Source organism: Stenella coeruleoalba, assembly GCF_951394435.1.
Source record: "Stenella coeruleoalba genome assembly, chromosome: 9".
In the NCBI taxonomy this organism is placed as follows: domain Eukaryota; kingdom Metazoa; phylum Chordata; class Mammalia; order Artiodactyla; family Delphinidae; genus Stenella; species Stenella coeruleoalba.
Genome location: NC_137155.1, coordinates 24,624,997 through 24,646,771, shown reverse-complemented (window position 1 = coordinate 24,646,771; position 21,775 = coordinate 24,624,997). Strand labels below are relative to the sequence as shown.

At 36.9% G+C, this 21,775-nt stretch overlaps 1 protein-coding gene across 4 annotated transcripts in view; it reads left to right on the top strand.

The window, feature by feature from the left end:
• Positions 1–21,775, top strand: part of CACNA2D1 (calcium voltage-gated channel auxiliary subunit alpha2delta 1) — a 513,049-nt gene that overhangs the window by 292,584 nt on the left and 198,690 nt on the right. For all 4 annotated transcript variants that reach the window (XM_079931860.1, XM_079931859.1, XM_079931862.1 and 1 more), the window contains one exon: positions 15,759–15,800. In XM_079931860.1, the coding sequence (XP_079787986.1) occupies positions 15,759–15,800 (42 nt within the window). The remainder of the gene's footprint in view (positions 1–15,758; positions 15,801–21,775) is intronic.

The following is a 21,775-nucleotide window of genomic DNA, read 5'->3' as shown; positions in this document are numbered from 1 at the left end:
GCTCTTAATGTTTAATAGGAATTGATCTCCTCTGAAGTTCAAGAACACAGAACTCTGAGATCACAGTCCACTTGGAATTCCTCCTTGGTTTCTTGTGAAAGTGGTCTATGTTTTAACTTATTTGAAGCTTTTTAAAGGCTATATACTTTTTCTCTACTCTGATGCATTGTGTGTGTGTGTGTGTGTGCATGTATATGTGTGTGCGTTTGGTTGTTATTTTTACTCTAGAATTTCTAAAATAGTTCCTTATAAGCTCATGATGGTCATTTATCCATTTATCTGTCCATTCAGTAGTAGTTCATACAGTTCAGACAATAGCATCGAATATACACATAATAGAACGTGTCTCTACTTAAAACAATTTTTCTCTCCGTTTTTAAAAAAAATTCTTATTTTATGTAGAAGTAATGAACATTTTATGTAGAAGAAATGAATTTGGTGACTATTATGTGTTTTTTTCATCTAGGATGATAGTTCCAATTGTGTCATGAGCCTCATAATAAGTATAGCTTGGGGCTTGAGTACGTGAGCATGTTTGTAATTAGGTCATTAAACATAGTAAGACACCTGAGTTTATTCTCTCTTGCTTTGGTGGCTCTTAGAGGGCCTTGCTTGTTGATTGGTTACTGTGGTGGGCCAGGTATTAAGTAGTACTTCAATTTACGAGCACCATAATGGCAACTTAAAAAAAAAAACTATATTGCAAATATATACTGGCAATTAACTGATAAATACTATAAGATGGTGTTTGCTTAGAGTAACAGAAGCAAGTTTTTTTAAAGGAAACCCAAAATTAATTTCTAGTTTTTTCTTCCAGTAAGCTAAAGAAATTAGTATTAAATTCAATTCACATTTTAAAACAAATGGTAAGGCGATGTTAAAAGAACAGCTAAGACGACTGAAGGTGCCTCAAAGATTATTAGCCATTCTCTTTATTATTAGGTGGACATTGAGTATATAAGGAACTCACTGTCTCTAAGAAGTAGATCATTCCGCATTCATAGCAGCAGGATATGGGAGAAGTAAGTACTCGATTAGGGATAAGAAGACCTCTGTTAGTCTCGGATTGACTACTGTTAGTCTTGGCTTTCAAATATACAAAATTGAGATTGATAATATCTTACTCACTGATTTAATTTTAACAGTCAGGTTCTCAAAAAAGCACATGTATTTAGGTTTCTAGCACAGAGCTTGGCATATATACAAAGCTCAATATATATTTATTCTTCTGAATGAACACTGAGAGTTCAGAGAAGGAATAGATATGTGTATTTTTTCATTATAATCATTGAGCAGCCTCTTAGAAATAGCATTCTACTTTCATCTTCTTTGATAGAAACTGTGATACTCAAGCATATAATGAGAATTTATGTAGTCATTCCATGCTGTATAGTGCAACTAATTTCTAAAGGCTAGTGAGTTGAGGTAAAGAAATTGATAGAAATTATTTTTAATGGTAATTACTTGCTGATTTACTACTCACAAAATATTAACTTGACACTAATAGATTTTTTACCTTTAGTTCATTGAGAAGTGTTAGAAAAATATTAATGGTTTCTCTTTATATATGAACTAAGAAAATTTTCATCTCGTGCCTTCTTTGATTTTTTGTTTTAATCTTCTACTAGAATTTTAAATTTTAGACAAAAAAAGATGCCACAGCACACCTGGATTTTTATCCTACAAATCTTCTTCTTTGCAAACCACTGAACGTGATTAAAGAGAAGATGGACACACAGGAAAGACAAGGGATGAAGGAATGGGATCTTTCAGGATGCAGGAGGGGCTGACATCCAAGACACAGAGAGGGGAGTTCAGTCTAGAACAGTTATAGTCTAATAATGCCACCAACAGAAATTAAAGTTCAAGCAAATACTATTGACTGTTAGTAACAGGAAATTAGAATGGAAAAACACATTGTAGGTAGTGTGGTATTTGCATTAGTACTATCAGTTGTAGGAGTTAGCAACTTGTAACAAGCTTAAGAAAAAAAAAATTATCGGTTCTGTCATGAAGAAGCCAACAGATACAGGTAGCCTCTGACACAAGATTCAGGTTGTTTTTTTTTTTTAACATCTTTATTAGAGTATAATTGCTTTACAATGGTGTGTTAGTTTCTGCTTTATAACAAAGTGAATCAGTTATACATATACATATATTCCCATAACTCTTCCCTCTTGCATCTCCCTCCCTCCCACCCTCCCTATCCCACCCCTCCAGGTGGTCACAAAGCACCAAGCCGATCTCCCTGTGCTCTGTGGCTGCTTCCCACTAGCTATCTACCTTACATTTGGTAGTGTATCTATGTCCGTGCCTCTCTCTCGCTTTGTCACAGCTTACCCTTCTCCCTCCCCATATCTGCAAGTCCATTCTCTAGTAGGTCTGTGTCTTTATTCCTGTCTTACCCCTAGGTTCTTTATGACATTTTTTTCTTAAATTCCATATGTATGTGTTAGCATACGGTATTTGTCTTTCTCTTTCTGACTTACTTCACTCTGTATGACAGACTTTAGGTCCATCCACCTCACTACAAATAACTCAATTTCATTTCTTTTTCTGGCTGAGTAATATTCCATTGTATATTTGTGCCACATCTTCTTTATCCATTCATCCGATGATGGACACTTAGGTTGTTTCCATCTCCGGGCTATTGTAAATAGAGCTGCAACGAACATTTTGGTACATGATTCTTTTTGAATTATGGTTTTCTCAGGGTATATGCCCAGTAGTGGGATTGCTGGGTCCCATGGTAGTTCTATTTGTAGTTTTTTAAGGAACCTCCATACTGTTCTCCATAGTGGCTGTACCAATTCACATTCCCACCAGCAGTGCAAGAGTGTCCCCTTTTCTCCACACCCTCTCCAGCATTTATTGTTTCTAGATTTTTTGATGATGGCCATTCTGACCGGTGTGAGATGATATCTCATTGTAGTTTTGACTTGCATTTCTCTAATGATCAATGATGTTGAGCATTCTTTCATAGGTTTGTTGGCAGTCTGTATATCTTCTTTGGAGAAATGTCTATGTAGGTCTTCTGCCCATTTTTGGATTGGGTTGTTTGTTTTATTGATATTGAGCTGCATGAGCTGCTTATAAATTTTGGAGATTAATCCTTTGTCAGTTGCTTCATTTGCAAATATTTTATCCCATTCTGAGGGTTGTCTTTTGGTCTTGTTTATAGTTTCCTTTGCTGTGCAAAAGCTTTGAAGTTTCATTAGGTCCCGTTTGTTTATTTTTATTTCCATTTCTCTAGGAGGTGGGTCAAAAAGGATCTTGCTGTGATTTATGTCATAGAGTGTTCTGCCTGTGTTCTCCTCTAAGAGTTTGATAGTTTCTGGCCTTACATTTAGGTCTTTAATCCACTTTGAGCTTATTTTTGTGTATGGTGTTAGGGAGTGATCTAATCTCATACTTTTACATGTACCTGTCCAGTTTTCCCAGCACCACTTATTGAAGAGGCTGTCCTTTCTCCACTGTACATTCCTGCCTCCTTTATCAAAGATAAGGTGACCATATGTGTGTGGGTTTATCTCTGGGCTTTCTATCCTGTTCCACTGATCTATATTTCTGTTTTTGTGCCAGTACCATACTGTCTTGATTACTGTAGCTTTGTAGTATAGTCTGAAGTCAGGGAGCCTGATTCCCCCAGCTCCGTTTTTCGTTCTCAAGATTGCTTTGGCTATTCGGGGTCTTTTGTGTTTCCATACAAATTGTGAAATTTTTTGTTCTAGTTCTGTGAAAAATGCCAGTGGTAGTTGGATAGGGATTGCATTGAATCTGTAGATTGCTTTGGGTAGTAGAGTCATTTTCACAATGTTAATTCTTCCAATCCAAGAACATGGTATATCTCTCCATCTGTTTGTATCATCTTTAATTTCTTTCATCAGTGTCTTATAATTTTCTGCATACAGGTCTTTTCTCTCCTTAGGTTTATTCCTAGATATTTCATTCTTTTTGTTGCAATGGTAAATGGGAGTGTTTTCTTGATTTCACTTTCAGATTTTTCATCATTAGTGTATAGGAATGCCAGAGATTTCTGTGCATTAATTTTGTATCCTGTAACTTTACCAAATTCATTGATTAGCTCTAGTAGTTTTCTGGTAGCATCTTTAGGATTCTCTATGTATAGTATCATGTCATCTGCAAACAGTGACAGCTTTACTTCTTCTTTTCCAATTTGGATTCCTTTTATTTCCTTTTCTTCTCTGATTGCTGTGGCTAAAACTTCCAAAACGATGTTGAATAAGAGTGGTGAGAGTGGGCAACCTTGTCTTTTTCCTGATCTTAGTGGAAATGCTTTCAGTTTTTCACCATTGAGGACGATTTTGGCTGTGGGTTTGTCATATATGGCCTTTATTGTGTTGAGGAAAGTTCCCTCTATGCCTACTTTCTGGAGGGTTTTTATCATAAATGGGTGTTGAATTTTGTCAAAAGCTTTCTCTGCATCTATTGAGATGATCATATGATTTTTCTCCTTCAATTTGTTAATATGGTTTATCACATTGATTGATTTGCGTATATTGAAGAATCCTTGCATTCCTGGAATAAACCCCACTTGATCATGGTGTATGATCCTTTTAATGTGCTGTTGGATTCTGTTTGCTAGTATTTTGTTGAGGATTTTTGCATCTATGTTCATCAGTGATATTGGCCTGTAGTTTTCTTTCTTTGTGACATCCTTGTCTGGTTTTGGTATCAAGGTGATGGTGGCCTCGTAGAATGAGTTTGGGAGTGTTCCTCCCTCTGCTATATTTTGGAAGAGTTTGAGAAGGATAGATGTTAGCTCTTCTCTAAGTGTTTGATAGAATTTGCCTGTGAAGCCATCTGGTCCTGGGCTTTTGTTTGTTGGAACATTTTAAATCACAGTTTCAATTTCAGTGCTTGTGATTGGTCTGTTCATATTTTCTATTTCTTCCTGATTCAGTCTTGGCAGGTTGTACATTTCTAAGAATTTGTCCATTTCTTCCAGGTTGTCCATTTTATTGGCATACAGTTGCTTGTAGTAATCTGTCATGATCCTTTGTGTTTCTGCAGTGTCAGTTGTTACTTCTCCTTTTTCATTTCTAATTCTATTGATTTGAGTCTTCTCCCTTTTTTTTCTTGATGAGTCTGGCTAATGGTTTATCAATTATTTTTATCTTCTCAAAGAACCAGTGTTTAGTTTTATTGATCTTTGCTATCATTTCCTTCCTTCTTTTTCATTTATTTTGATCTGATTTTTATGATTTCTTTCCTTCTGCTAAATTTGGGGGTTTTTTGTTCTTCTTTCTCTAATTGCTTTAGGTGCAAGGTTAGGTTGTTTATTCGAGATGTTTCCTGTTTCTTAAGGTAGGATTGAATTGCTATAAACTTCCCTCTTAGAACTGCTTTTGCTGAATCCCATAGGTTTTGGGTCGTCGTGTCTCCATTGTTATTATTTCTAGGTATTTTTTTATTTCCTCTTTGATTTCTTCAGTGATCACTTCGTTATTAAGTAGTGTATTGTTTAGCCTACATGTGTTTGTATTTTTTGCAGATCTTTTCCTGTGATTGATATCTAGTCTCATAGTGTTGTGGTCAGAAAAGATACTTGATACAATTTCAATTTTCTTAAATCTACCGAGGCTTGATTTGTGAGCCAAGATATGAGCTGTCCTGGAGAATGTTCCATGAGCACTTGAGAAAAATGAGTATTCTGTTGTTTTTGGATGGAATGTCCTATAAATATCAATTAAGTCCATCTTGTTTAATGTATCATTTAAAGCTTGTGTTTCCTTATTTTCATTTTGGATGATCTGTCCATTGGTGAAAGTGGGGTGCTAAAGTCCCCTACTATGAATGTGTTACTGTCGATTTCCCCTTTTATGGCTGTTAGTATTTGCCTTATGTATTGAGGCGCTCCTATGTTGGGTGCATAAATATTTACAACTGTTATATCTTCTTCTTGGATCGATCCCTTGATCATTATGTAGTGTCCTTCTTTGTCTCTTCTAATAGTCTTTATTTTAAAGTCTGTGTTGTCTATTTTGTCTGAGATGAATATTGCTACTCCAGCTTTCTTTTGGTTTCCATTTGCATGGAATATCTTTTTCCATCCCCTTACTTTCAGTCTGTATGTGTCTCTAGGTCTGAAGTGGGTCTCTTGTAGACAGCATATATATGGCTCTTGTTTTTGTATCCATTCAGCCAATCTGTGTCTTTTGGTTGGAGCATTTAGTCCATTTGCATTTAAGGTAATTATCGATACGTATGTTCCTATTCCCATTTTCTTAATTGTTTTGTGTTCATTATTGTAGGTCTTTTCCTTCTCTTGTGTTTCTTGCCTAGAGAAGTTCCTTTAGCAGTTGTTGTAAAGCTGGTTTGGTGGTGCTGAACTCTCTCAGCTTTTGCTTGTCTGTAAAGGTTTTAATTTCTCTATCAAATCTGAATGAGATCCTTGCTGGGTAGAGTAATCTTGGTTGCAGGTTTTTCTCCTTCATCATTTTAAAGATGTCCTGTCAGTCCCTTCTGGCTTGCAGAGTTTCTGCTGAAAGATCAGCTGTTAACCTTATGGGGATTCCCTTGTGTGTTATTTGTTGTTTTTCCCTTGCTGCTTTTAATATGTTTTCTTTGTATTTAATTTTTGACAGTTTGATTAATATGTGTCTTGGTGTATTTCTCCTTGGATTTATCCTGTATGGGACTCTCTCTGCTTCCTGGACTTGATTAACTATTTCCTTTCCCATATTAGGGATGTTTTCAACTATAATCTCTTCAAATATATTCTCAGTCCCTTTCTTTTTCTCTTCTTCTTATGGAGCCCCTATAATTCGAATGTTGGTGCATTTAATGTTGTCTCAGAGGTCTCTGAGACTGTCCTCTGTTCTTTTCATTCTTCTTTCTTTAATCTGCTCTGCAGTAGTTATTTCCATTATTTTATCTTCCAGGTCACTTATCCGTTCTTCTGCCTCAGTTATTCTGCTATTGATCCCATCTAGAGTATTGTTAATTTTATTTATTGTGTTGTTCATCATTGCTTGTTTCATCTTTAGTTCTTCTAGGTCCTTGTTAAATGTTTCTTGCATTTTGTCTATTCTATTTCCAAGATTTTGGATCATCTTTACTATCATTATTCTGAATTCTTTTTCAGGTAGACTGCCTATTTCCTCTTCATTTGTTAGGTCTGGTGGGTTTTTGCCTTGCTCCTTCAACTGCTGTGTGTTTTTCTGTCTTCTCATTTTGCTTATCTTACTGTGTTTGGGGTTTCCTTTTTGCAGGCTGCAGGTTCGTAGTTCCCGTTGTTTTTGGTGTCTGTCTCCAGTGGCTAAGGTTGGTTCAGTGGGTAGTGTAGGCTTCCTGGTGGAGGGGACTAGTGCCTGTGTTCTGGTGGATGAGGCTGGATCTTATCTTTCTGGTGGGCAGGTCCACGTCTGGTGGTGTGTTTTGGGGTGTCTGTGGACTTATTATGATTTTAGACAGCCTGTCTGCTAATGGGTCAGGTTGTGTTCCTGTCTTACTAGTTGTTTGGCATAGGGTGTCCAGCACTGTAGCTTGCTGGTCGTTGAGTGAATCTGGGTGCTGGTGTTGAGATGGAGATCTCTGGGAGATTTTTGCCGTTTGATATTATGTGGAGCTGGGAGGTCTCTTGTGGACCAGTGGCCTGAAGTTGGCTCTCCCACCTCAGAGACACAGCACTGACTCCTGGCTGCATCACAAAGAGCCTGTCATCCACACGGCTCAGAATTAAAAGGAGAAAAGGTAGAAAGAAAGAATTAGTAGAAAGAAAGGAAGGAAGGAAGAGGAAAGAAGGAAAGAAAGAAAGGAGGGAGGGAGGAAGGAAGGAAAGAGGGAAGGAAGGAAAAAAGAAAGAAAGAAGATAAAGTAAAATAAAGTAAGATAAAATATAATAAAATTCTGAAAATAAAAAATAATTATTAAAAAAAATTAAAATAAAACGGATGGATAGAACCCTAGGACAAATGGTGGAAGCAAAGCTATACAGACAAACTCTCACACCGAAGCATACACATACACACTCACAAAAAGAGGAAAAGGGGAAATAATCGTAAATCTTCCTCTCAAAGTCCATCTCCTCAATTTGGGATGATTCGTTTTCTATTCATGTATCCCCCAGATGCAGGTACATCAAGTTGATTGTGGAGCTTTAATCCGCTGCTTCTGAGGCTGCTGGGAGAGATTTCCCTTTCTCCTCTTTGTTTGCACAGCTCCTGGAGCTCAGCTTTGGATTTGGCCCTGCCTCTGCGTGTAAGTCGCTGGAGGGCGTCTGTTCTTCGCTCAGACAGGTCGGGGTTAAAGGAGCCGCTGATTCAGGGAATCTGGCTCACTCAGGATGGGGGGGGCGGAGGGAGGGGCACGGAGTGCGGGGCGGGCCTACAGCGGCAGACGCCAGCGTGACGTTGCACCAGCCTGAGGCGCGCCGTATGTTCTCCTGGGGAAGTTCCCTGGATCCGGGACTCTGGCAGTGGCGGGCTGCACAGGCTCCCGGGAAGGGAGGTGTGGAAAGTGACCTGTGCTTGAACACAGGCTTCTTGGTGGCGGCAGCAGCAGCCTTAGCGTCTCATGCCAGTCTCTGGTGTCCGCGCTTTTAGCCGCGGCTCGCTCCCGTCTCTGGAGCTCCTTTAAGCAGCTATCTTAATCCCCTCTCCTCACGCACCCGGAAACAAAGAGGGAAGAAAAAGTCTCTTGCCTCTTTGGCAGCTCCAGACCTTTTCCCGGACTCCCTCCCGGCTAGCCGTGGTGCACTAGCCTCTTGAGGCTGTGTTCACGCCGCCAACCCCAGTCCTCTCCCTGCGCTCCGACTGAAGCCCGAGCCTCAGCTCCCAGCCCCGCCCGCTCCGGCGGGTGAGCAGAAAAGCCTCTCGGCCTGGTGAGTGCTGGTCGGCCCTGATCCTCTTTGCGGGAATCTCTCCGCTTTGCCCTCCACACCCCTGTTGCTGTGCTCTCCTCCGTGGCTCCGAAGCTTCCCCCTCCACCACCCGCAGTCTCCGCCCGCGAAGGGGCTTCCTAGTGTGTGGAAACTTTTCCTCCTTCACAGCTCCCTCCCACTGGTGCGGGTCCCGTCCCTATTCTTTTGTCTCTGTTTATTCTTTTTTCTTTTGCCCTACCCAGGTACGTGGGGAGTTTCTTGCCTTTTAGGAGGTCTGAGGTCTTCTGCCAGTGTTCAGTAGGTGTTCTGTAGGAGTTGTTCCACGTGTAGATGTAGTTCTGGTGTATCTGTGGGGAAGAAGGTGATCTCCGCGTCTTACTCTTCCGCCATCTTCCCCCTATATCTCAAGATTCAGGTTTTAAGCAGTACAGCGTTTGCAGCCATAACCGCTCTTGGAAAATGATATTTTGTTGAAAAAGGAATAGGGAGATGAGATGCTATTTTTGGATAGATTTAGGCGCCTGTTAATTTCTGTGGTCAGAGAAATAAGATGGTTTGATTTGCCAGCCATCAGAATCATGTGATTGGAAGAAACAGTTTCCCAAAGATAGGAGGGTTTCTGAATTTAAAAAGAAATTACGAAGCAAAGTTTACTACAGTTTTTAAAACAGAGAACCACTGACTTACTCTATGTGAGGCCTGCATGTGTAATTTTCTCCAGCAAGATTCCACAGTTTGGGTGTTAGGATGGACAAACAAATTTTGCGTTTAATACAGAGTTGGAGTTTTTCTAGGCAGGAGTGGATGAGGATGGATGTTTAAAGGAGATGTGGGGTTGGAAAGAGTGTGCTTAGAAACACAGAGGAGTTTGGAGCATAGCAACATATTTAATGGACAGGTTGCATATAGAACCAACACTTAATTACCATTTTACTAGACTTTCTTATAAATCACCTCATTTAATTTATCAGAATAAAAATAGCAATAGCAGCTATAATACCATTTCTTCTCCACTGTGCTGTATGGAATCTTTGAAGAAAGGACTTCAAACAATTAAATAGACTCATAGCATAGTAACTGATCTAAGAAAATAAAATTGTATGCATTTTATTTTAATTCCTATGTAAGTGCTAGATAAAGCTAATAGATAAATTCTGTGGATATTTCTTTTTCAGTATATAAAATAACAGGCCCTGTGCTCAACACTTTACGTCAATTATCTTCTTTATTATCTCTTGTCACATAATATGAATGCATGTAGGTTCATCACATGCCTTCAGTTCAGTAATCTGGTAACATTGATCTCTAGATGGACCTGTGCCCATCTTTATTTTCCCTTTTTATCTTCATAAATAATATTTCATGCATTCCAAACCCCAAACATAGAATGGCATAAAAAATATCTTTTTTCAAGAACCACTGTCTTTACTGCTTCAGCTACTTTTAGCTATCTTTGGAAAGTTCACTTACATTCTCACCCCCTGTCCGACACACACATGGATGTATACACACACACCCTCCCCCAAAACCTTGCTAAGTTGTTTTATTCACACAGTGCTATAATCAGTACTGCTGGTTAACCCATGTCATGTAGCATGGTTGACTTGACCACAGTCAATAGTGGCGCTGTGTCTGGTTACCAGGACAAATTGTTACAAAGATATAATAATCAAAAAATTGGAATTTTAAATGATTTGAGCTAAACAGTGTGGATCTTGGTTGGCAGGAATCATTAACACAACTCATTTATAACAAAGAGTATCCTTAATGTTCATCCTATTGACAGCATATTTGGAACTAAAGAAGGATAAAATGACAGTAAGAATGAGTTTTTCTTTTAAGGTGATTTAACAGGCAATAGAGTTGCCCAACATTTGTCAACGCTGTGGATCATATGCCGAGTCAAGTGTATAACAAAGAAAAGAGAATTAGTAAATTGGACAGGAAGTTAATGTCTATTTGAGTTTTGAATGTGTCATATATTTCAGATGTTACCTATAAAATCCTAATTTTCAGTTCCATTATTTAAATCTTATCCTTGGCAACATCTTACTCCCAGGTTGAAGCTTTGTACTTATGCTTCAGATTTTTAACATAAACTATTCATCAGAGGCCACGTTTTACAGGAAAGTGGCATGCAAGGGACTGTCACTCACAATATACATTTTTAAGATGGAATGGTCTGTTTTGTCCAGATTTAATTTTTGACTCCCAGTAGACACTGGGAAACTAAAGTCATTCATCTCTCAACTTGCTCGGGGATGTTTTAAATTTCAGTAAACAGCAGCATTGTATTAGCGTGAACCATTTGGGTAAATTTGTTTCAAGGAGATAATAAATAAACTACTTGGTTAAAAATCAGAAATGAAACAGTTTGTACTTGTCATCTAGTGGTGCTTAAATTATGAAAAATTGCTCTCTAAAGGTTTGACTAATCTATGAATCTCGTTTGAGGCTGTTGCTAGCTTTAGCCTATCATACTGCACATAATGCACTGAAATCCACTGAAAACCTCTGGGTTTGGAGGTAAAATATCTTCTAACATGATGTTGTTTAATAGTTTGCATGAAAATGTTTACCTAGAAGGATAGTAGGGAAAGAAGATTACTCAATTCTGATCTGTGCCTGCGATAATTAGTTTATATGCTATGGTTTTAAAGTCTTAAATGATAATGATATAACTATGTACACTCTGGAAAAGGGACGGAGGGAATTTTGAGTGATAGGGTAGGTAAATGATTCAGAAAGAAACACACACACACATTTTCAAACACACATCCTTGAATTGATCAATAGAGGAGGAACGTCTCAAATATCTGAAATTCTTAACTCTTGCCTATTTTGAAACCTGGGAAGGTTTTGGCTTATGTGGTCCTACCATCCAAGTAGTAAGAGATCTTCTTCAGTTACAGCAGATTTGGGGCAACTGGCCCAGCTGCCTGCTCATCTTGTCATGTGTGAATCAGGAGGGCAAGAACTTGCCTCTTAGGTCAGTGTGTCCATAGTCTTCATCTCCGTTTCTCCAACACTTAGCACAGAGTGAGGGCGCCAGAGTACTGTTGAGTGAAGGGGGCGTGGCTCCCTCTGTTGGTGGTGAGACCCCCAGCCCCTCCCTGTACAAAGTCTAGGTGAGATGGGGGCAGGGACAGGATAAAGGGAGAAGGAATTCAGCTGATACTCTTCCTCCTCTCCTCTAACTTCCCCCACTCAGATCATTTAACTGTTTTTCTACAATATCCTCTCCTAATTTTCTTTTAACACAGTTAATTTTAACCAAAAGTCATCCCTGTAAAAACATCAGGACATAGAAGTAGGGCTGATTCAGTGTGAGTTGTCTTTCATTCCTGAGAACTGTCCTTTAACCCAATTCTCTTAAGATTGTTTCTGGATATATTTTGGTGATTCAGTGATTTACATGATTTGATTTCAGACTGATATAGTTTAATTGTAGCTGCACACATCTGAATATATATATGTATATATTTTATAATAGAGCTAATTTGTATTTCCATAAAGCAGAAGAAATGGCTCTAAATGAATGTGATAGGAAAGAGAATTATGACCACCAAATTATGATTTTTCTCAAGCCTACTTTCAAAATTATTTCTGAACCAAATAATTCTGAAACTATATAAACAAAAGCCACTACGAACTGAGACAAAAAATGTTTTTATATAATTATACAAATTAAAGGCCCTGTGAATGTTTGCCATTTATTTTAGCGTCATGCTGCCATGTAGGTGGACTAGGTTGACAGATTAAATGCAGAATTACAGTTTCCCCAAATCCTGATGCCCTGTAGAGATTTCTCTTTACGAAAATTGATCAGTCAAGCCTTTCTGCTAGATAGAGTAAGGGAATAATGAAATGTGCGTGCTATCAGTGCAGTCTGAGGATTGAGAAAGGAAAGTGTATTTATAAAAAATGAGGTTAAAAAAAAGCTTCTGAGGGCTTCTCTGGTGGCACAGTGGTTGAGAGTCCGCCTGCCAATGCAGGGGACACGGGTTCGTGCCCCGGTCTGGGAAGATCCCACATGACGCGGAGCGGCTGGGCCCGTGAGCCGTGGCCGCTGGGCCTGCGTGTCCAGAGCCTGTGCTCCACAACGGGAGAGGCCACAACAGCGAGAGGCCCGCGTACCGCAAAAAAAAAAAAAAAAAAAGCTTCTGAGTCAAAAGCAATGTCATTTATTGGAGGGAAGAAATTTTGTTTTAAGACAGTGGATGTAATCAGTTGTACATTCCGCTAAGGCCTGTGTTCTCTTATTGAAACATGACCACCTGTCTAAGCACACATGTTTGATTAAGTGCTTCCTAGGTATGTTGTTTTTCTATAAAAAAGACACACTTTGTTTTCCTTTGCATTTATATTTTGACCATGTAAGAAATGGATGTTGTATAAGCAAAGAGCTTCTTAAAAGTAGAAATATAAAATACCTAGTGACAAGGAGTACCAGTGTTTGGCCTGCAGTATTATTTTATGACTAATGTATTTTGTTTCCATTTTGCTTAAAAAAGCCAGGTTTTGGAATTATACGTCTTCCAAAGTCCAGAAAATTTTGTGCAAATGCATAAAAGTTAAATAAACTTAGCAATACACATTTTCAGTGACAGTTTTAGAAGCCATGTAGACCTTCTAAAAGAAGAGGCAAGTAGTGTGGCTTTATGTAAAATATAATACAGTAACAAAGAAAAAAAACATTTGGAAATTCTCAAATAAACCTAGGGTTTCTCCATTTTCATTTTACCTTCAATCACAGTTTATCTTAGTAGAGTCAAAATACTTAGTTTGAGTGAAAACTAGCATTTATCATACTTTACCCTCTTCTGACACTGTATGTGATACTCTTCATCTTAGGTTTAATAAGTAAATTCTCTTTGTTAATGTGACCATGTGTCACACATAAGAAGAAAATTTGACTAATCAGTTTAGTCCATTAGCTCTGGCACCATGGGCCAATTGTAATCCTAGACAAATAAATTGTTTTATATAGTCATCTGAACATGTTATTTTACCTAAAAATAGGGGTAGATGTGTTTAACTTATTTTGTGTCTTTTTTGGCGCAGAAACATATACAAATAGGTATTGAATGAATGTTGAAAATGATGCTGCTGAACCGCTTGAAATTTAATGCAGTTTCACCTTGTTTTCCACACGTTTCAATTCTGTAAATGTAAGCAATCAGTTGGCAGACACAATATCTAAAATGAAGTAAACTCATTCAGTGTTTTAACTTTTGATGGAATCCACATTCTAAATTGAAAATTGTCTCCTGAGTATAAATTACAGGGTTCCTTGAGGGATCAATAAACTGGTAATTGGATTTGGATCTCAGGGGAATTCAGAAGATTCTCTTTCTTCCTGTATGTGATGAGTTCTGACATTGTATTTTAACTTTGTTACAGAACTGTCTTCCAGAAAGTAGAACTTTTATGTATGTGAAAATTCTCTAGCTACTTAGTTCTTTTTAAAAAAACAATTAAATGGTAATTTTAAAAGTTTTAATGATTCTAAATGAAATAAATTGAAACTCATGGATTTCATTCAGTATTACAAATCATATGTTCTTATATTTATCTATGTAGTTTTTGGTTTGCTTATTTGGTCTTCAGAGATACCTATATTTTACAGATCTTCATTATCATGGTATGTTTCTCAAATAAAAAAACGGGGGCAGAATCTGTGGCAAAAATTTGGAAACGAAACAAGATCTCTTTTCCTCTTGGAGATTTATAATGTGCATTCATACAATAAGGCTGTATGAATTCCTGCTGAAAAGACACAATTTTAACTTTATTGTTTATTGTAAAATCATGACCACAGAATACTTTTGCCTATATAAGGTCTACTATAGCTTCAAGAACTACTGATTTTCTTTGGAACATACTTTGAGAAGCACTAATTTAGTCTATTTTTCCCAAGCGATTTTTAAACATTTTTGTGAATTGTGTTTTCTTTTAACAAAATTTTATATTGTCCATGTCTGTAAATGTTTAAGAGACACAGAAAAATACACTTTTACATGGTACCCAAGTTACTACTAAAGATGTACAGAAGATGGGTAATACATATCTTCAAACAGTTCAGGAGGAGAAAGAAAAAAGATATCAGTATATGCAGATTATTTTTATATTGCACAGAACTAGCCTTGTAGACAGAATAGGAATTTAAAATTCAGTGATAATTGTTTTATCCATTTTTTCCTTTCCATTTTTCCTCTGTAACACAATTTATGTCCATACTTTATATTTATGGCATATTCAGCGACGTTGATGGCTAGCAGAAATGTCCACACACTTTCATTCTTGAAAAGCCAACACTCACTCGGTACTTTGGTAGAATATGAGAACATTAGTATGTTGGATTATCTGATATTCTTTGCTATCTAAATTCACAGATACTCTTAATCCCTTATCTGAATCTCCTGAAGGAATTCCTGCCAGTATAGTGCAGATATACCTTTCTTCAAGAATAATTTCAACATTCGATGTATATTTTTTAAAAGTCATGGTTTCAGCAAACTCTTAAGCAGCGACTTACAGTATTCACTTTTCTTGAATTATCCTATTTATCATTTCATTATTTAGGTGTGTGTGTTTGTATGTATGTGTGTATATATATATATAACTTATTTGCATTAGGAATTAAAAAATTTTTTTCTTCACAAATTGTTCTCAGACCTATGCTGAGTTTTCCCACAGTACAAGATGTGCTTTTCTAATATCACTGCTATAGTGTTTGAATATGTTCTAAGAAAATATTGGCTAATCTTTTCAATCTTTGTGGAATATATTGTAAAAGGAATACTATGAGAGGTTTATTATTTAAAATATGAATAAAATGTATTCAGTGTTTGATCCAGTATATTATTATGTTTTTAATCAAATCACTAAAGCATTCTTTTTTTTTTTATAGAGCAATGAAGTTGTCTACTACAATGCAAAGGATGATCTCGATGTGAGTATTAAAAGTTTTACGTTAAATTCCAGGGTAAACGTAGGTATACTAGGGTGATTGGCTTTACAAACAAGCTGACCTAGCAGGTTTAGTTGGATTCATGTACCAGTCCAGCCTTAAAACTGTAGTTACCTAAGGGCATTAAAACATATTTAAATTCAAACTGTTTTTCTCTCATCTGAGACATGCTACAGTTGACTTGGTGATCCATAAATTTCATTTTAGTTCTGCATATTCTTGACATCCTGCTAACTTTGTCAAGTTTGCTGGAGTTGGACTATATCACATAAAATTTTTGAGAATTTATAAAGAAATGTAAGACAATACATTTTATACTTCACTAAAACTTTTTGTTGGGGAAGTTCATAGTCCTTTAGATATGTTAATACTATTGCTCTTGTAAACCCTTAGATAGTGAATAAAAATGAATCATGTTTTATGATTAGTATATTGGTTTGGCTATTACAGAGAGTCTTAAAGTAAAAGTGCTAAGACAAGACAAAAGGTTATTCCTCTCTCATGTCACATTCTGTGTGCAAGGCCTAATATAACAACTCTTCCGTCGTCGAGGCCCTACAGTCCTTCTCTCATGTTTTTTGCTCTCCTCAGTGTAACTTTTCCATATTTTGGTCCAAAATGGATGCTCCAATATCCACAATGATTTTTGCATTCTATGCATCAGGAAGGAGGCAGATGGCACTGAAGGACACACCCTTTGCCTTTAAGGGCATGTTCTGGAAATTGCACACAGCGTTTCTATCTGCACCCATTGTCCACAACTTAGTGACTAGTCTTGCCTAGATGCAAGAAGATACGGAACATGATTTTCTTTCCCCTTCGATAAGCATGTACCCAAATAAAATATAGGACTCCATTACTGAAGAGAGAATAGGGAGAATACTAGTTGGGAGTTAATTAGCAGTTCGTGCACTTAATTTTGCTCGTCTTGGAATATTAAAGTTAATGCCCAGACTCTCCCTGCTCGTCTGAGTGACTTCTATCAATTAAGTATAGTCAAATTCTTCAACTTGGAACTGAGGAAAAAATTCTCTTTTACAGGAAAATGATTATAAAATTATGCGCTGTGTTGAGTATTATTTAGTCCTTCTTAAAGCATGTGTTTTGATCATTACAATCAAATTGTTTTCTGCAATGGAAATATTCACTATCTTAGAATGAAAGAAAGTTAAGAAATGTAAGTAAATGTTGAACTTTGATATTCACCTTAGGATTTTTAGTGGTTATAGCTTTTTTTGAAGATTGTTGCTTATCAGATGAAGTTGGACTTAAACGGATGATGAGATTTATTCATCCTTACCAAAAGTTTTGCTGTATATAATTGGATTTAATTGGTTGCTATACTCCAACTTTATACACATAGTGCTTGATGTTTTATTTATCAAATATTTGTATAATCATAATACCATCTTGTTTTGATTTGAATTGGCTTACCGTCACTGTTTGTTGTGCTTTTCTATATTCCAATTTAGTTGTAAATTTTTATTGCTCAAATTCCACAAAACCATATTCATTATGAAAAATTGGTGAACAGAGATTATATAATGTGAGTTTATAATCTCATACATTAATATGTAATATCTAATGAACACAGGAACTAATTGGAATACTAAATATTGAAACAATATTATCAATTAATAAATTTATCCTCATATGTTTGAATGGGGATATAAATATCTGAGATATAAATAAATTTTCTATTTTCTAGAATAGTTCTATATTTAGCCTATGAGTGGACTTTGAAAACAGGTGGCTGAAATCTTCCCAGCAAGTGTCAAGCTATAGAAATAGGAAGGCCAGATTTAACTACAGATGTGTTTTGGTGTGCTGACACAGAAACAAAGTGAGTTTGATTGCCTTTGGATGTGATGCATTCTCCAGCTTGCTGCAGTTCCACTGCTCCTGTTGCCTTACTCTGCCTACATCACACATCCACACACGTAAAGAAAAGAAAAGAAAAATGCCTTAAGATAGTATAGGGTAGAATCTTCATCACACCAACATTTAAGTAAGGTGAGGGCAGGGGTAAGGTGTGTAGGATATGAGTAGATGGAAATGAAGCAAAAGTAGCTTTCATAATAGAAGTAACTCATACGAAAAGTCCGTAACTTTAGTTTATGTTGGATTCAGGATTAAATTTAGAATCTCCTGGTTCCTATTATTCTCCCATGTTAAATATGCTGGTCCATCACCAAGTTAAGATTTGCATATAAAGAATGACATAGTCAAGTGTAATCAATTGATTTTGTTCATTATAATGGTGATACATGGCCTCACTTAAAGGTAAAACAAGCATTTAAAGTGCTTTTTAATCTCATCAGTTGCCTCTCAATGAAGCTCAACAGCTATCTCTTCGGAGTGTAACTTTCTATGAGCTACGTCTGAATTAGCTGGTTTGTGGGGAGATGTCAGGTTGTAAGGCTTTCAAGGACTTTGATACCAGACAGTCCCTCAGGGGCATTTTATAATATCTGTGCTGCTCAGATCGATGCTGTTTATATTCACCTTCTGGGTATAAAAATAAATACCTAGTGACAGGCAGATTTAGCTAAAGCAGTGACTGAAATAAGGGGTAAAGTCAGTGTCCCTTAGGATTGTGTAATGTGATTTAAAAATTATGACTCTAGTCATTTACACAAATTTTTGCTTTGGAATTAAAAAATGCACGTATAACTTGGCGAAATTATTTGGTGAGCCACAATTCATATGGAAAGTATAAGGTACATAGCCATGCTGGAAATTTAAGACAATGATTCCTGTCCCTCTGCTAGTTAATGTTAACTATTCTCTCCTCTAATTACCTGATTTTGATATCCTACAATTTTTCCAATCAGATGCTAAGTACTCTTTAAAAACTAATTCAAATACTACCTCCTCTTGAAGCCTGCCTTGCTTTTCCTAAGTAGCAAATGGTATTTCCTTCCTCTGGGTGCTCAGAATAACTTGTTACACGTTTCTGGTTTCAGTGGTGTAATATCTTATACTATGGTATTTTTATACAGGGATAATCTTCTCTATTAAAATTTTAGTGTCTTGAGGTAAGGGTCTTACTCATTTTCTCTGTTTAATGATTTAGAATAATTGCTGAGATAATGCTTGTTAAATTGGGTAGGTGTTTGTGTGTTTCAGTCCCCCTGTTGCTTACATAGCATTTGTGAAGATTGTTCGCTTCTTTTTTTCATGTCAAAAGTTTTTTTTTTTTTTACACCTTTATTGGAGTATAATTGCTCTACAATGGTGTGTTAGTTTCTGCTTTATAACAAAGTGAATCAGTTATACATATACATATGTTCCCATATCTCTTCCCTCTTGCGTCTCCCTCCCTCCCACTCTCCCTATCCCACCCCTCCAGGTGGTCACAAAGCACGGAACTGATCTCCCTGTTCTATGTAGGTGCTTCCCACTAGCTATCTGCCTTACGTTTGGTAGTGTATATATATATCCATGCCTCACTCTCTCGCTTTGTCACAGCTTACCCTTCCCCCTCCCCATATCCTCAAGTCCATTCTCTAGTAGGTCTGTGTCTTTATTCCTGTCTTACCCCTAGGTTCTTCATGACATTTTTTTTTCTTAAATTCCATATATATGTGTTAGCATATGGTATTTGTCTTTCTCTTTCTGACTTACTTCACTCTGTATGACAGGTCTATCCACCTCATTACAAATAGCTCAATTTCGTTTCTTTTTATGGCTGAATAATATTTCATTGTATATACGGCACTACCTTAAAAAGAGAAAAATCTCAAACTACAATGAGATTGTTTGCTTTTTAACGTAGTGCCGTATTTGCAAAGTAAACGGGAAACCCTTTGCAAATATGGTGGAAACGAAAATGTTTGTTTTGTTTCAAGGTTGAGTGGAAACAATATTAAGAGAGGAATGGCAAGACTGACTTTGACTGTGTACTGTATTTGAATTAATTTTTTAATATAGACATTCGTTTCTTTTTGTTCATACAACGGGGCAGGCTGCAGAAGATGCGAGTGGAGTGGACCTTTTTCCTTCTTCTCTCATCTGTCCCTTCCTCTCATTAGCCCCTGGTTCAGTCATGAGAACTAAGTAAAGTCAGGCAGACAATGTGCTTTCCCCTGTGTCTAAAACTGATTCAAGTTGGGAATAAGTAGCAGAGTTAGAATATTTGTTTGCCATACTACAAGCAATATAAGGATCAAGATTTTGGGTTCCAGGTCTGGAGAGATCTGATAATCTAAGTTTTTATGAATCTCTGTGAAATATGAAACCAAGCTTATTTTATTAGTCCATCAAACTGAAGTTTTGTCTAATTATACATGTAATTAGAATAAGTAAGTTGTCAAATTTCATTTCCAGAGAGACCACAGCATTAACGTGGGTACAGTGTTTTAATGTAAGATTTTTTTTTTTTTTGCGGTACGCGGGTGTCTCACTGTTGTGGCCTCTCTCGTTGCGGAGCACAGGCTCCGGACCCACAGGCTCGGGGGCCGTGGCTCACGGGCCCAGCCACTCCGCGGCACGTGGGATCTTCCCGGACCAGGGCACGAACCCGCGTCCCCAGCATCGGCAGGCGGACTCTCAACTACTGTGCTACCAGGGAAGCCCTAGTTTTTAACTTTTTATCAGGAAAAATATTTTAAATATAAAGAAGAGAGAACAGTAAACAGAGTCTCCATAGTTGCTGTATGTATTGTTTGCTAAATATTTTAAGATAAATTAGAGATGTGACATTTCACTCCTAAATACTTCCATAGGAAACTTTTATCCCTAATTAATAACAAGACATACATGTATAAGTGCTGTGTACATTGTTAAACGGAGGAAGAAGCAGAGCTTGATGATTAAGACATTATACTCTGGAGGCCCACTGCCTGCATCTGAGGCCCATCTCTGCCATTTTCTAGCTTTGTGATATCGGCAGAGTCACCTAAAGTCTCTGCGTTTCACTCTTTTGGTCTGAAAAATAAAGGTAATGTGATACCTACCTCATACTGTTACTGTGAAAATTAAATTAGTTAACACATATAAAGAATTTAGAACATTCCCTGACTTACAGTAGGCAATCCAGAAATGTTAGTGAGTATAATTTTAAAAATAATAATTATTAATATTACTACAATACATTTAATATTGATTTGAGTTCCAAATGGAACACGTTTATATGCGTGGATGTGTTAAAAATAATTGAAGGGTACTAGTTTGACCTCTTTCATTTTATTGTTATGAATATCCTTACATTTGTGTGAAAAACTTAAGAAAATGCGTGACAGAATAAAAATCAGAATCTTCAGAAAACGTTTAGAAATAAATGTGACCTCAGTGCAAAAATTTGCCTTGAAATCCCTGTAGGTTTTATATATCTGGGTTTGAAAAGATAATTAAATGTCAAGATAAAATGGAAAAAAAACGCTAATAATGCAACAGTTATTTATGAAATTCCACATTCAGGTTCTCTTTAGTTTTGAAATTTATTTAGGTTCTTGTTTAGGTTTTTAGAGACATCTGTCCCAATAAATCCTTAACTTTCCTAAAGATGTAGTGAAGCAGATTCCTCAGGAGATTTCAGTTGTGCCAGCAAGCAGCACTATTTTCCTAATTCCCAAAGCAAGCAAAGACGAAGCAGATCATTACAAACTCTTATTAACCTAATTCCAAGACCTATGTTTCAGACTGAAATCCAAATGAAATAAATTCAGCCCAGAATTCCCATGTCAATAACTTGAGTTGATTTATTTGCTACGTTTTATTATATTGATCATGCTAAAAATTTGACCTTTCTGGGACATTCGGCTAGTCTGCTCAATTCCCTTGCATATTTATGTTGCTATTTATTTTCTTACCAGTCTTGTCTACATTAAAACTTATTCCAACATAATGTCCTATCTAAATGTTTTCTTAAAAGCCTAATCATTCATGATTTGATTTTATTTTGTAGAAATAAATCAGTCTGTTTCTAGAATGAACCAATAGGGATATGTATCAGA